General features: G+C 43.4%; 1 protein-coding gene across 7 annotated transcripts in view; it reads right to left on the bottom strand.

The window, feature by feature from the left end:
- Window positions 1-248: 248 nt before the first annotated feature.
- Window positions 249-14,863, bottom strand: part of mef2cb (myocyte enhancer factor 2cb) — a 69,329-nt gene continuing 54,714 nt past the window's right edge. For 2 of the 7 annotated variants that reach the window (XM_085367241.1, XM_085367240.1), the window contains exons 5-12: window positions 14,648-14,791; window positions 14,328-14,465; window positions 11,748-11,928; window positions 10,867-10,914; window positions 6,434-6,606; window positions 4,805-4,934; window positions 4,351-4,486; window positions 249-4,054 (exon numbers count right to left, since the gene is read on the bottom strand). In XM_085367241.1, the coding sequence (XP_085223367.1) occupies window positions 3,706-4,054; window positions 4,351-4,486; window positions 4,805-4,934; window positions 6,434-6,606; window positions 10,867-10,914; window positions 11,748-11,928; window positions 14,328-14,465; window positions 14,648-14,791 (1,299 nt within the window). In that variant the 3' untranslated portion in view covers window positions 249-3,705. The remainder of the gene's footprint in view (window positions 4,055-4,350; window positions 4,487-4,804; window positions 4,935-6,433; window positions 6,607-10,866; window positions 10,915-11,747; window positions 11,929-14,327; window positions 14,466-14,647; window positions 14,792-14,863) is intronic. The other 5 variants (XM_085367242.1, XM_085367243.1, XM_085367244.1 and 2 more) reach the window with 5 other exon arrangements.

Here is a 14,863-nt window from a genome sequence, read left to right as displayed (position 1 = left end):
CTTTTTTACAATTATTATTTATTTGTCATTATAAATATAAAAATGCATCTATTGAAAAAAATGTGGATGACAAATTATCTGCGAGTGAAGTTGCTATGGCACCATGTCCCTTCATTTCCTCATGGAAGCTCTTTGTGTTGATATGTTTTTTGAGTCTGCATGGTATGAAAGCAATCGCTGTATGGGATGCATGTAGAAACAAGTCAAACACAATGAAATCACACCAAGTCACATCAGGATAACTAAGAAAGCCAGTAACTTTACTGAAATCTCTGCAAAATACAAATAGCCTTTCCCTCCTGCAGAGGAGACTTTTATTTCATCCCCATACGTTTTCACTACATACAGCTGAATCAAGTCCCTTGAGTTACAGAGATGTGATTTTAATTTAATACCATCTTAGTCTCAAGTGGCGACAAAGGCCAGCTTATGCCGCTGAAAGCCGCTCCTGCATTCCAAAAAACCTTAGTTACAAACGTCCGCCCCCATCATCAGGTTTATACAAGCTACATTGATACTACAGACTGACTTTTTAAGTATTTTAACATATTACTCTTTTTTTTTTAATTTCAGCTTTTGAGTACAACTTAAATAAACCACAAACACAGAGGAGCAACAAAGAATCCCGTAGCATGTGAATGTTGGGACCTTAAGCAATTGTTATTACACATGGCTGTACAGGTGAATGGTCTCCCCTTTGCACGTTAAGTGACTTATCAAAAAATCAGCTGAGGTACTGCTTGGGTCAATTTTGAGGTACCAACATTTAGTCTGATATAGTAATGACAAAGAACAACTGATCAACAGATGAAGAAAAAAATTGGCTTCAAATTGAACAAACGTAGAAAGAAGAAGAAGAAAAAACAACATCAAAGATATAAAGACAAGCTTTCTCCATGTCTTTGGTTAAAAATACTGTCAAAACTATAGCACTCTAATTAACTGTCAGGACATGTTGGCATTATTTTATTCAGCGAGCAAGCAGTGTGTAATGTTGATTGATGAAGTGAAAAACAAGTACAGCTTTCACACGGGCCTGAATGATTCCGAGTTAAGTAACAAATTGTAAATAGAAAATGCGTTTTTCCTTTCCTTTTTGTTTTTTTCCCCCATGTAACCTTTTTCGATACGCTGCACAGGGAGACAAATGAAGAAGAAAGCAGGTAAATTAATACGATTCCTATGGACAATGCAGTTTGATGGCTAAAGCTACAATAACTAACTGAAAGTGAAATGTGAAAACAGTTGTGAATTTAAGCAGAATCTTTTATTATCTTGTTTCAATGCTTGCAAAACCAAAAGAACAAAAAAAAAAAAAAACCCATATATGAATGTGAAAATAAAAGCTGACTTTACAACACAGAAATGCCACTGGCTTTGGTTTCTCCACACTTATGCTGCCTGAAACATCATGTTTATTTTTTTCCCAACCTTTTTTTTTTCTATTGAAGTTTAAAAAAAAGAAGAAGAAGAAAAACACTGTTATAGAGGCTCTGCCCCATTTGACTACACAGACTGTATACAGTAACAACCTAGTGATCCTGCATGAAATATGCACATAGAAATATCATAACACTTAAGTGACAGCAGATACGGGTGTGGGAGGCGGAGAGATATGTGGCTAGTCTCATTGTTTAAAAAAGAGAAAATCAAAGCTATTCATCAAGAATAAACAATTGTGCTTCTCCCATACCAGCATGATCAGTTTGTTCTTTTTTGTGTCTTACGCTGAACTGTCTGTGACAGTGTGGTAAAGGATGTGGAACCCTGTTTTCGAGACTGGAGCGACACAGAATTAAATTAGGTTTGAAAACAAGAGTACTTAATCACGATGCATAAATCGCATTACATTAATGCGATTCAAAGGAAGATTTTACAGTTTGCGTCTGAGCGACATCTCCAACACAAGGTAGACTGGGTCGAAAATTGAAGGTGGTATTCAAAATCGATGAGGTCAAATCTATGTTTTATGACTACGATTATTAAATTATAATAATTTGGACTCCTAACGAAATATCCGGATGCATAAAAATGTATTCGGAGACTCCGGCTTTGTCATATTTCCTCATCAGTGTGACAATCGTGTACATTACGTGTCAACATTTATTTCTGTGTGGTCTCCAGATTCAGCCTCGTGACATTTTCCACTAGAAATGAGGTTTTTCAGCATTCAGGCTTCAACCCTGGCAATGCTTTCCAGCTGGTTTTTAAGGTTAGTCTAAACACCCCGCCCAAACAGCCCTGTTCAGAGTTAAAATGAAACAAACCAGACAACATGTGCAACAGCACATAGAAACTTCACTAAGAAACCAACAAAAAAAATCATTATTATATATATTTATATATTAGAAAGCTATACACAAGCATGTTAATTTCACAGATTTTTTTTAAAAGATTCTTAATATTACCATTATTATATATAATAAGAAATACACGTTTAAAAACAAACCTCTACAAAGATTAAACAGTTCAGCAAAGCATTGGATCTCAGTCTGTTTTTCATGGCTTGGGGCTTGAAGCCCTGTCATTTCCCCTCTGGGTGAACTATCCATCTCTTATTGGCAAAGCTATCAAAAAACACATTCTGGCTTATAGAAACTACAAAAAGCCACAAAAATGCTTTGCATTTTATTCCTTTCATATGAAAATATAAGCAAGTGTATTGTACAATTGTTTTTTTCTCTTTTTTTTGTTTATCAATACTGAATAGTTAATACTAGATCCAGAGATTTTCTTGATTACGCCGACATAGCTCTTAGATCAAAGAGTGGTCCTCACTCCGTTCTTTAAGGGGAGCACGAAAACGATCAAGGGTTCCACACATCTAGCATCGGGTTTTCTCGTTTACCTGTACAATCCTTCAAATGTTGCATAATAGCTTTTTCATTTAGTGAGTAAATAAATCTTGTAATGTCTGGCGACTTTTGACCCCAGGCCCTTTTACCCCTTTGACCCGCTATTTACATAAATACGTTGAACCTGCAACATGACATCATCTAATGTTAACACACATTTTTGCAAGGTAAAACTGCAGAGAAGGTCTATAGCAATGAAACTGATACTGTACACATGTATTGTTTGTCCAACTCAAGTGCTAAGGTGTTTTTCACTGGACACAATCACGCTCATCTTGTTTTTTTTGTTGTTTTTTTGTTGTTTTTTTGTCTCTATTCACTGATATAGCACTGGGGCAAATTGTAAGTACGTTTTATGAAACAGAGTACCTGACCTTTTTTTTGTATTTGTTGATATGCACATCTGTAGACACGTGTTACACGTGTTAAGATATATGCATACATGATTCTTTTTTTTTTCCACAATACAATTTATGCATAGTTCCCCAACAAAAATACCCCCAGATCCCATCCCATACAACAACTACCCTCCCAAGCCCCCATTACAACACCCAACTGCTTTATATAATGTCAATATGTATAACACGCACACACACGCACACTCAGCAAAATCAAAACAAGGAACAAAAAATAAGGAAAAGAAATTACAAACAGATTTTTGGAAAGGGTTGTCCCTTTGCTTTCCTTCAATAAAGAGAAAAAAGGAGAGAGGCCATGGGGTTGGGCGGTGAGTGACTCATGAGATCGAGTGCGAGGAGGAAGAAGAGGGAGCTGACTGTGGGGCATCGTAATGCTGCATTGTCGGGAGCTCGGGGCAACTTGGGGCACTGCAGAGGAGTGGACAGTGCAATCATGTCGCCCATCCTTCTGACAGGCGTACCCGTTTGATGGAGGGGCTCTCACGCTCATCCAGGGCGGGCCGGGCCAGTCCCAGAGGTGAGTGGAACTCATTCCTGTGCTCATCGCGGTCGCTGCCCTCATGGGAGCTGCTACAACTGCTCAGGCTATCAACAGGGGAGCGTCCCGAGTCCTGGCGGGACGAGGGGTTCTGGGGAGGTGGCACCCCGCCACCGTAGCCCCCCGGTGTGCTGCTGGTGCGATCTCTAGGAGGAGAAACAGGTTCGGACTTGATGTGGAGGCTTTGAGCAGAGGGCAGGGACAGATTTGAACCCTGACATAAGTGAGAGCTAGAACAATTTCTGTTGGAAGGAAAGGAAACGCAAAGGGGTTACAGAGTTACAGAGCAAGAAACAAAGTGATTTTAAAAGTCAGCTCGTAACACGCACACATACACACATGCCAGCATGCATACATACACACTCGTGAAAAAAAAAAGTGAGGTGTCACTTGTGTTCGATCTTGCAAGTGAAGATTGAGAACAGTAAAGTAGATTTATGAGTGTGGCATTTCAAAAAATAAAAAATCTCTGGGAGTAATTCATGTGTTACTTCATGCACTTCCCAACAACACCTCAGAGTAAGCTCTGTGCACTCACCCTAGCTGGCCCAGCGCTGAATGCTGCATGTTCTGAAGGTGTTGCTGTTGCCACCCACTCATTGAACCAAGGTGTAGAGAGCTGCCACTGTTGAAGCCAGACAGGGAGGAGAGGTCTGTGCTATTCAGGGAGTACTCTGTGTGCAAACACATATGAAAAAGAAGAGGAAGATTCACATTATAGTTTGTTCAATGAAGTGAAAAAAAGACAAAGTTGGAGCTCTGGTAAATCCTGCTGTGACATGAACGTGTTCAAGTCACTGGGTGGGACAATATCACCCTCTGCTGTTAGATTGCTGTATAACACCCATTTGCACACAGAAAAGAAAAGCTTGGTATACACAATACAGAGTTTAAAAATAAATTTGGATTTGATGGGTCATTTTGCGTGTAATGCAAAACTATACACACTGCACAAAATAACTCTATGTTTACAGACACACTGGGCAACGTACCGGTACCATAAGAAGTAGAAATGGCAGATGGGTAACCGCCCATGCCTTGTCCTGGTAGAGTAGGAGTTGCTACTGATACCACTGGGGTGGCCAGTGACTGAGCAGACTGAGAGTTGTTTATTCTCTGGTTCTGTGGCAGAGGAAGAGAAGACAGAGAGAAAAAAGGGGAAGATGGGAGAGGCTTGAGAACATAAAATCTACTTCCAGACAAAACAAACAAAAAAAGTAATAAACCGAGAAAGTTTTTTTTTTCCTTCTTTCATTTCTTTCTTTCACTCAACAGATGCTGAAAGAATGAATGTGATGCCAACTTCTGGAGAAATTAATCACTTGACATGCGGCAAGGCTGAACCCTGCCAACCCTATCATTTACCACCCTTTTTCCGAGGGCCTACTGTCGCTATAGTAACACCGCCGGTTTCCATGGCAACGCGGGGTAGCAAAGGCAAAGGAAAGGCACTTTAGTGAGGCAGAGGGGAGGGTTTGTCAGAAAATCATGGAGGTTTGATGCAACATGAAAGTGTACTCTTTTGTTGCCTTTCATTTCTACACTCTGAGCAGTCCTGTGAGTTGCACATGTGCAACACACAATTCTCCATGCAGGTGAAAAAATATGAGGAAGAAAGGGAGGAATGGATACACACACACACACACACACACGCACACACACAAATAAAAAGGCCAGGTTGCTTTTACTCTGGCACACCACTGGATGGCACCATGTGCCCTCATAAAACATCGCATGAGGCGACACTGAGGCCTTCAGCAGAGTCAGCAGCAATAAAGGTGAAAGTTTCTCTGCAGTCAGGATGGCTTTTCTTGCAGTAATAAGCCCTTTAGTCAAAGCAAAACTGGATTCAAATTAAGAGGTTAGTATCAGGGGACTGCATCGCTCTAGGATCATTATGCTTCTTAGAGGTTTTTTTCTTTACTGGAAAACTCGACAGCTTCAGAATGTTTCGACTGTTTCAGGGTTGTTCTTTTTTTTTTTTTAATCTCTGATTTTGAGTTGCAGTCTGACTTACCAATAGCAGATCGACATCCTCAGACTGATGGCATTGAAAGGGGAGGGTAATACATTCAAATTAGTGAGTGTAGGTGAGCACACACAAGTGGTGGTGGCTAGGCGTGGATCTAGGGATGGAGCTGCATTGGAATTGAGCCAACGGAAGCAGAGCTAATGTGAAAAGAGGATGCTAACAGCTATTGTAACTCTACTAACGTAACACACTCATTTATAGGAGGGAAGAAAAAGAAATAAGGGGGACCTTTGGAAGAAGCATCAGCATACACAAACAGACACAGCAGAAGTGATACACCGTAACTGCCAGAATATCAGCCTTGGGCCAAAAGTACATTTTAAAGAAAGGCTTTGGTTTAACAAGCTGCCAAGACTAATCAGAGAAACGTGTACCGTAAGTCACACTTATCACAAGCATAACCTCATCAACCCAAGTCTGATACGATAGGATGAAAGCAGCAGAGAGGACATGAAAGGAAATAAACAATAACAGCCAAACCTGACAGGATACCCCCACCCCCCACCCCTAGAAAGGTAGCAGGATATGCAGGAGGGAAAGTGGATGAGGAAAGGAAGCAGGTTGAGAGAGGGATGCAACCGCTACTCACAATGGACGGCATGTTGTTCTTGGCACCAGGGGGGATGAGCACACGTAGGTCAGGTTTGCGGTTGTTCATGCCCAGGTTCATGGGTGGGGGAGACTTAGTCTGCATGTTCTTGTTCATGCCACCTGGAGAAACCAGCAGACCAGGCGAGTTGCGGTGGTTCCCATATCCATTTCCTAAGAGAGAGCACAGGAAAAAGGCAGAGAAACATTTAATACACCAGTGTTCTCCTTTGGTATTTCTAGGAAGGCGCACTTACATGTTATTAAACCTGTGTCAAAAGTTTAATGAATCTCAAAACTCCTGCTGTCCGTGACGGTGTGACCTAATTATGAACTACAGGAATCCATTTTCACCTTGTACTCCCTTTCAGTGTTTCTGCCTCATCTTCACTTCCTGTGGTAGGAAATTTATTAGCGCACCGTCCTGAAGAGAAGACTTGTAAATGGTGCTTCATGGAAGCGGTGCACACTGCTGGCGGAGCAGATGTGCAGTTTTCGTCTTCATTACCAGTTTTTAGTGCCCACACGACAGCACCTCACCCTAAAACTCTGCTACCGTCACTGAAGGCTATATTGTTCCCGTTTCAGCCAGCGAATCTTACCGAAACATCTAATTTTGGGTAGCGAGACCACAGAGGGATTGGGTAAATCGTAGTTAAACACAGTTCTGAGGCTCTTCTAGACAAAAGTCGTGCCTTTCTCTTGTCACTAGACCTGGATTCCTCTAAGCATGGAAGGTCAAGCATACAGCACCAGTTTCTCCCTCAAAAAAAAAAGAAAAAAAGAAGAAAGGTAGTCCTAGCAACATCATTAAAAAATTGAAAGTGGAGACTTATTGCAAGCAACATGGTCTTTGTTTCTAACCCAATCCCACAGACTGCTTTTTCCCCCTTCCATTCCTTCCCTCTTCCTAGGGGTAGAACACAGGGCACTGTGTGGACGTTCCCACTTGAAAGACGGGCAGGAATTATACGTTAGACATAAATGAATTTCCTAATCATATACTCCAGGGGAAAATGAGTCACAGATGTCTTCCTGGGCAATTTCCCCTGCTGATCTTTGTTTAATTTGAGAGCGAGGTTTTTGTTGTTTTGAAATGAAAAGTCTCAAAAGCTCAATTTGAACAATCTGAAGAGTAAACGACCGCTAGCAGCGAGAGAAAATGAGGCCGCCTGACAGAAAACGAGAAAAATAGTGTTGTGTTACTGTTGCTGCTGATGTGTGTGCCGACGCGTGATGCCTGATATTAGCGCAGACTTTGCGTGTCACTGTATGTTTTGCTGTATGCAATGTTTCACGCTATAGGCGCCGTATGACTTGAGGCTCTGTGAGAAACGTTGCTTCTGCACGAGCCAGGCGTATATGGATGCACATGTGTGTTTTGTATTGGACCCTCTTAGTTCCAATGTCAGTCTCACATTAGCAAAGAGGCAGCTGCCTCTTCAGTTTTCCCGCTCTCTCATTCTCATGGCTGGCCCTTTGTGAGATCGAGTGGGTGCATGTGGAGACAGATGAATGAGATCTCACACACACATAACACACACCCTCCCAGCACACATACACATACTTTAGTAAATAACCCAGCAGGAAGTACATCACTGTTTCTGTACAGATGAATCAAAAAGACAGTGAGCAATGGAGAGACATTAATACACACTTTGGTCAAGATGACACGGACTTCATCTTGGTGACAGTCACTCAGACATCTGTGTATTGCTACCCTGTGGAGATGGCTGCAGTCCAGTCAATTATATGCTGGATGACTTTAATCATGAGTGGCACAGGCCAGTCCTTTAGCACTTCAAAAGTAGAATCACAAGCCAATTAAGCTAATGAAGCGAGAACTGTGACTCAAATCGTTCTATTCTGCAGCGTGATCAACCTGATTTTAGGGCGCACGCATTCAAAAGAGACAGATGATAACCAGAGTTCATTTCCACTCTCCTCCTCTATTACTATTTTGCGCAGTCGAAGTGCGGCGCAGGCTGGCGTCAACTGTTTAGAGGAAGTACCAAAATTAAACACGGCCCAGCAGGGAGTCTTTTTGGCTGTTGTGTTAAACTCGATGTAGGGAGAACAATATCTGATCTCAGATTCAGATAAATAAGTTGTTTTTTTTTGCTATTGCTGAGTTGTGTGTGTGTGTGTGTGTGTGGTTGGGGGGGATAGCTAAGGTCAGAGCTGAATGATTACAATCTGGCTACATGTGACAGACAAGACTCCCCCCCATCCATCCCCCCATCAGAGTGTTCTCTCTGTGTTTTTCCATCTTACACACACACAAAGCGCACACACAAAGGAGAGGTGTGGTTAAACTCATGTAGATTTTACTGTTACTGAACAAATTTCTGATGTCCTGTTGTGGTCTAACAGGCGCGCTCCATTCTATTCCCCATACACACACTCTTCCGTTGCGGTTTGGCCAAACGTGCATTCAACCCTGAATTCTCCAACTGAACAAAGGTGTCACACTTGTTCAGTTGGTGTAGGATGCTGCCAAAACTGAAGCAGACACTCATCAGCTTGACCTTTTGTCAGTTACTATATGTGAGCGCGTGTGTGTGTGTTCCCTTTTTATTAAAAAAACTTGAACGAATGCGATCAGAGATGTCCTCGAGATGTACCTTCTATGCAACTCATTTAAAGGAGGAATCGAGGCACGAGCGGAGTGAGAGGTGAGAGGAGAGTCTTGTTAATTCCTCGCTGTGCTTTGGTGAGAAGCGTGTGGACAGATGACACTTGCTTAATTGCACGCATTCTGGTGGAAAGGTTTTCACAAGCCGAGGCCTCCATCCGGACTTCTTTCCTGAGTGCTCTTTTTTTCTTTCAACTCACGTTCTGTCTCTCATCATGCAAATTGACAGATCAAAACATATGCTTAGATGTAGGCATGAAAACTTTCCATAGGAAAGCTACGATGACTCAGCCCTTCAGTAACATGTCCTATTTACACTGGACTAGAATCACCAGGGGAACTTTTGTGATTTGAATACACCCCCCACATCTGGGTTTCATGTGGCTGATTTGCAGATCTGTTTCAGTTGAATATACAGGCATAATCCACTGGATTATGTACAGATATGACTCAACGCAGCATATCTTTGTGCACTGAGAGAAACAGCCGAGGTATTTCTTTTATTTCTTTCATAGAAGCACAAAAGAAGTTGTGTGTTTCTGTGTGTCTTAAGGCTCCTCTTATGTTACTTAGGGCACATGACTGATGACACATACACGGGGCAGATGGCCACTCGTACAATCATCTTATCAAAACTTACACTGGGGAGAAGAGGAGTGTTAAAACAGTCCTCGAGGTGCCACAGTGGCTGTGCCACTTCATACTGATGATTTTAGAGGAACATCATTAAAATGGCTGACCGAGTTCGCAGAACACTTCCATCTGTGTTCCCCCCTCTGTTTCTCCTTTACACACATGCTTCCACCATTGGTGGATATTCATCACTGTGCCCCCCCCCCACTCCACCCCAGATGAGATTTAAGAGAGCACTGAATGGAATCTTTCAGCTCCCACATGACTCTCTCTCCACGTTGTGTTTTTCGCCGCTGCTGAGCGACGCGCAGCGCTCACAGAGTGCCTCTGTTCCTTCAGCGCAGTGACACAAAGGCTACTTTTGAAGGATGCACTGCAAAACGCAGTCAATGGAACACACGCCACAACAAATGGGCCTGTTGTGCGCGCGTATGTGTTTGTGTGTGCGATGACTGTCCAGACAGAGAAACCAGGCACTGACCCCTTGTGATAGAGCCTCGGGGGCCAGATAAGGCTGCCCAGCTGTGACCCACTGACGCCCCCAATTCTCTCTTTTTTACACTCTGCACCGTACGCTGAAGTCGTAAAAATTCAACCCTTTAAAAGGGAGTCTCTTTGTTATAAACGCGGGCCTCACATGTCCTCGGGGACAAACCCATGTACAAACAGAAGTTAACACATAAGATGTTTTACACGTGTTTCCCAAATGTGTGTTGCTGAGCTACCGGCAGGATCATTATCCCACCGTGAGACTCTCTAAACACTGAATTAATTTGGTTCTAGACAGAAATCCGAGAGGTGACAGAAACAACAAGACAAATTTGTATGTGTACATTAAAGAATCTAGCAATATCTCTGTTATATCTGCTGCCTCAGGATATAATGCCATTTTACTTCTCTTCCCCCCACTTGCTCTACCATTTTATAGATGAACACAGGCAGGATGTGTCACAGCCCAGGCACTGAGCAAACATTCCCAGATGAACTCCACGACCACTAACTTCAACACATCATGGACAAAATCTCCACTTGGGTTTGGGTTAGTGTTAGTCATGCATTTTATGGCCCCAAGTGGGTGAGTGGGTGCCATGTATGTGTGTGAGTGGGTGTATGTGTGTGTGCATGTTAGCAGACATCTGTGTGTGAGAAGAGGAGGGCTTTCTTACCAGCACTGGTGCCTGCGCCAGTGGTAAGGTCGGCACCCATGAGGCCACCTGTAAGATGAAATAGAGAGCGCAGCAAAACGAGAGAAACCCATTAGAGGATAGACACCCACACTGGCTCCACTGCACCTTCTGTCTCTCGCTCGGTTTAATCACAATGTGCTGTGTGTGTGTGTGTGTGCGCGCGTGTCAGGCCGTCATATGTGCACTGACACCAGAAGCGGCGCAGCTTCCCACTCCAACTTGAACACGCTTAGCAACTGGACACTACGAGCGGATGCATTAAGCTGCCGTCCAAGAAAAATGACACATTATTATTTTTAAGGCATAAGAGGTGGATGAGTGGGAGGGTCCAGAGCGTGTGCGGTTTGGCATGGATGCTGCAAGCGCCAAAACTCATATTTAGTTTGCGCTGGCATTTCTAGCATCCAGTTGTAATGACAGGGTGAGGGTGTGGGCAGCAGCCTTCAGACCAAAGGGACAAAAAAAGGACTTTGGACAACAATAACAAACCAACAGGCCCAATTTGCTTATGTCACCAGCAACTCGGTGCCTATATATAAGGCCAGACGTCCTGTGTGTACAACAGAACACTAAATCAGCAGGCCTGTGGCTTGGGATTTTATATTGCATTAAATCATCAGCTCACTTTGAACAGAATACTGAGCAGGCAATATGTGAATATATGTGGGAGGGGACGACTTAGGATTCATTAACTGCCTTTAGGTGGAAAATTGTGGGTAGCTGTCATAAAATAAATTGCACATTTCTATGTGCGCCTCTATTATCATGACAGACAGGTACACACAGTTGAGAAGATAGACAGATGGGATAACAGCATGTACATGGGTGCATGAGTGCGTGCGAGACCCGACCTGTATTACCTGCACTGGGGGGTCTGTGTGTAACTCCAGGAGACATGCTGTTTCTCTGTAGGCCGTGGTGTGCCAGTGGCAACAGATTGTGGTTGCCTAGGGATCCACTGGGATGGCTGTAAATGAGATTGTTCTGGTTGCTAACAGGAATGGACACGGGCATGTCGTAGTTCGATGGGGGCACGGCCTGCTGAGACGATAGAGAGACATAAACATGGGTGTGATTAGACTAAAGATTGCAATGATTCTGATGCTTGAATTGTTATAAAACAAGGTTTGCGAAGTATGAGACAAACAGAAAGAAAGAGAGAGGAAAAAAGCATGACAGGTCAGAAATAGTCCAGGAACACAAAGAAACTTAAAGAGTGAAGTTCAATAGGACTAATGGACAGATGAACTGAACTCCTTACAGCAAGAATAAAAATACAAGATAGCAGAGTTGGGCAAAAGCAGCATTGCATGAAAGACAAAAGGAAAACTCCTTTCAGAGTTACTCAAATTGCCTCAGTGATAATATAAATGGACTGGCGGTACTTTTTCATTTCAGTGTGATCGAGTTACTTTGGAGGCTACTAATGTCTTTACGCAGGAGTCAAGTGCTGGCCCTGACATCTTGTAACATTTGCCATTGTAAAAGTCAAAAGGCTGACCAAAGGAAATATTATGCTGAAGTCATTACAGTCATACATAAAAAAATGGAAGGCTGTGGTTCACAGGGAACAAAGCCAATCGTTTTCCACTGTCCCAGCGCTTAAGATAATTCAGTCTATCTTCACCTCACTAACAAGCCTGCAGAATATCTTGCAAAAGTAAAACGGCACAAGAGAACACAATGGGGGATCACTTATTTTCAGATCATATGGAGCTTATGTAAAGTGTTTTAAGTGACGCACTCAGATCAGTCAATAGTCTCACCAGGAACATGAAAAGCCTCCGGCATCTAGTTTGTCATTTTTATTGTGTCACTTGGCATAAGGGTTTAACCTTGGGAGTGCCCTGGAAGTGGTTGATCCTGCATTGTTAGTTTTAGGAAGTAGAAAATAGCGCCCTAAATTACTGCCATGTGTCTCAGAGCCATGGAGGGAGTGCATCAGGGAGATCATCAGCCTGGCTCATGTGGAAGTGGGCGATGTGCCTCAGCTTCTTTAATTTTCTCCCCTCTGCTAATGTTCTGTTAGCAGGCCAAATATTATTTCAATGTACAAAGATGATTACTCTAACCATATTTCATTATGGGCCTCTCCACGTTTCGCTTTAACTGCCTTTTTTCCACGGGAGTGGCTAGCCAAAACCTATATATGCTATTTTTTTTGAGGGTCTGTCTCTGGTTCTGTTTTTTTTATTCCCACCCACCCTATTACTTCTTCCATCTCTGACTCTTTGGTGGACTTTTTTGACCTAATTGGTCCCGGTGAACTATTATTTAAAAATGCGTGAGCTGTCGTCGTACGTGCACATTTCTGCATGTGTACACACACACACACACACACACACACACACTCTACTGCTGGGTGTAAGGGCCCCGTTTCTGAGCTGTCCTTTAACTGGTGCCATCCTTCCTGTTTTCACTCATCTTCCTCCTTTGCCTCTCCCCGCAGTCCCCTCAACAGTCCCCTGCAATCCAGAGGCCCAGTGCTTGGCAGCCACTCTGACCACACACTGAACTGCCACTTGTTGTTTGCAGAACCCCACCCCACCCCCTCCATCTCCCCCACCACCACTCAACCCCACCCATTCTCCGATCCCAAACACACCCCACCTCACCCCGACGCACCACCCCAGCTCACCAACCACTGCCTCGCTTCTAACCACATCTCCTCCTACTCCATGCGGCTCAGACACTACTCTTCTTCTCTGAGTGATTTACTGTGGAATTATCTCTTTGCTCCGTATGGCCGAAGCGCTAACCATTCTATAATGTGCTCTCTGAATGAGTGGCAAGCTCAGTTTACATAGAAAGAAGGCCTCAATTTTGTAGTTCCTGGCAACTAGCTATAGGTTAAAGTCTTCTGTAAAGTTGACACTACATAATATAAATCCAGCAGATAACACATCTAGGCATATACAAAGCTACAAAGGCGTTTGCCTGAGGAGAGATAAGCAAGTTTTTTGAGTTAGGAAGACGGGCTTATTAAGAGTGTTCGAATGCCTGCAGCTGTTTCACTGCCAACACTGTCTGTCCCTGTTGTTGCAGGTCACAGACCACTGGGTTTTGGTGCAGGAAAAGGAAAAGCGCATGCAGACCACACCTCTCCTGAGAGCCAGGCAAGGCATTATGGGTAGAGCGGGTTCAAGGTGGGAACCGGGTGAGGTTAAAATTTGTCATAAAAGAAACTATGCTGTTAAATCAGCAAACGTGCCTACTAGTTATGGTTGCAGACATGTCAAATTAAAGGACCATTCCTCTACTGTAAACAGGAAAATTCAAAGATCTGTAATTTTGCAGAGTGCAATTTTACCCCGATCTTACTCTCACTCTCACTTTGTGTAATTAGTCTGCTTCCAAACAATGGTGGTTAGCTGGGTTAGCGCAACAGTTACTTGCCAGTCAGCATTTTGTCAGCCTGCTGATTATAACCCAGTACTTACAGGTATCTTATGAGTTTTAATCATGTGATCAAACTCTTCGTTAATCTGTTTGTATTTCTCCTCAGTGTGCGGGGTGAGGATGAGCGCAGACTCGAGCTCCGGGCTCTCGCCACCTTTGTTCTCCTTCTTGCTCAATGCCTGCCAGGTCCCACAACCACAGAGAAGGATGGAGGGGAGACACACACATGAAGGGACGGAGAGATGGACGGTAGGAACAGATGACGATGACAGGGATGAAGCAACAGAAAGCATGTGGGGGGAGGGAGAGAGAGGAAAGAAAAGGTGAGAAGAAGGCTCTGGGTTTAACAAGAAGTACTTACACACAGTCTCTGTCTGCTGATCATCAGATCAATGTCCTCGTTTATTTTCCTGTACTTGTCCTCAGACTCGGGGCTGTGGCCAACCGAGTCATCTGCGTCGGGATCTGGGCTGTCACAGCCGTTTAGGCCCTTCTTTCTCAATGTCTGCAAACAGAGCAGTTGCACAACATAGTTGAAGGGCTTTGGGGGTAGGGAAGAGAAACCCAGGTGAACAGC

This window comes from Diplotaxodon limnothrissa, linkage group LG12 (genome assembly GCF_057381915.1).
Source record: "Diplotaxodon limnothrissa isolate DT_005_m linkage group LG12, D_limnothrissa_male_GT1.1, whole genome shotgun sequence".
NCBI classification, from domain to species: domain Eukaryota; kingdom Metazoa; phylum Chordata; class Actinopteri; order Cichliformes; family Cichlidae; genus Diplotaxodon; species Diplotaxodon limnothrissa.
The sequence above is the reverse complement of the archived record's forward strand: the minus strand, read 5'-3'. Positions and strand labels throughout refer to the sequence as shown.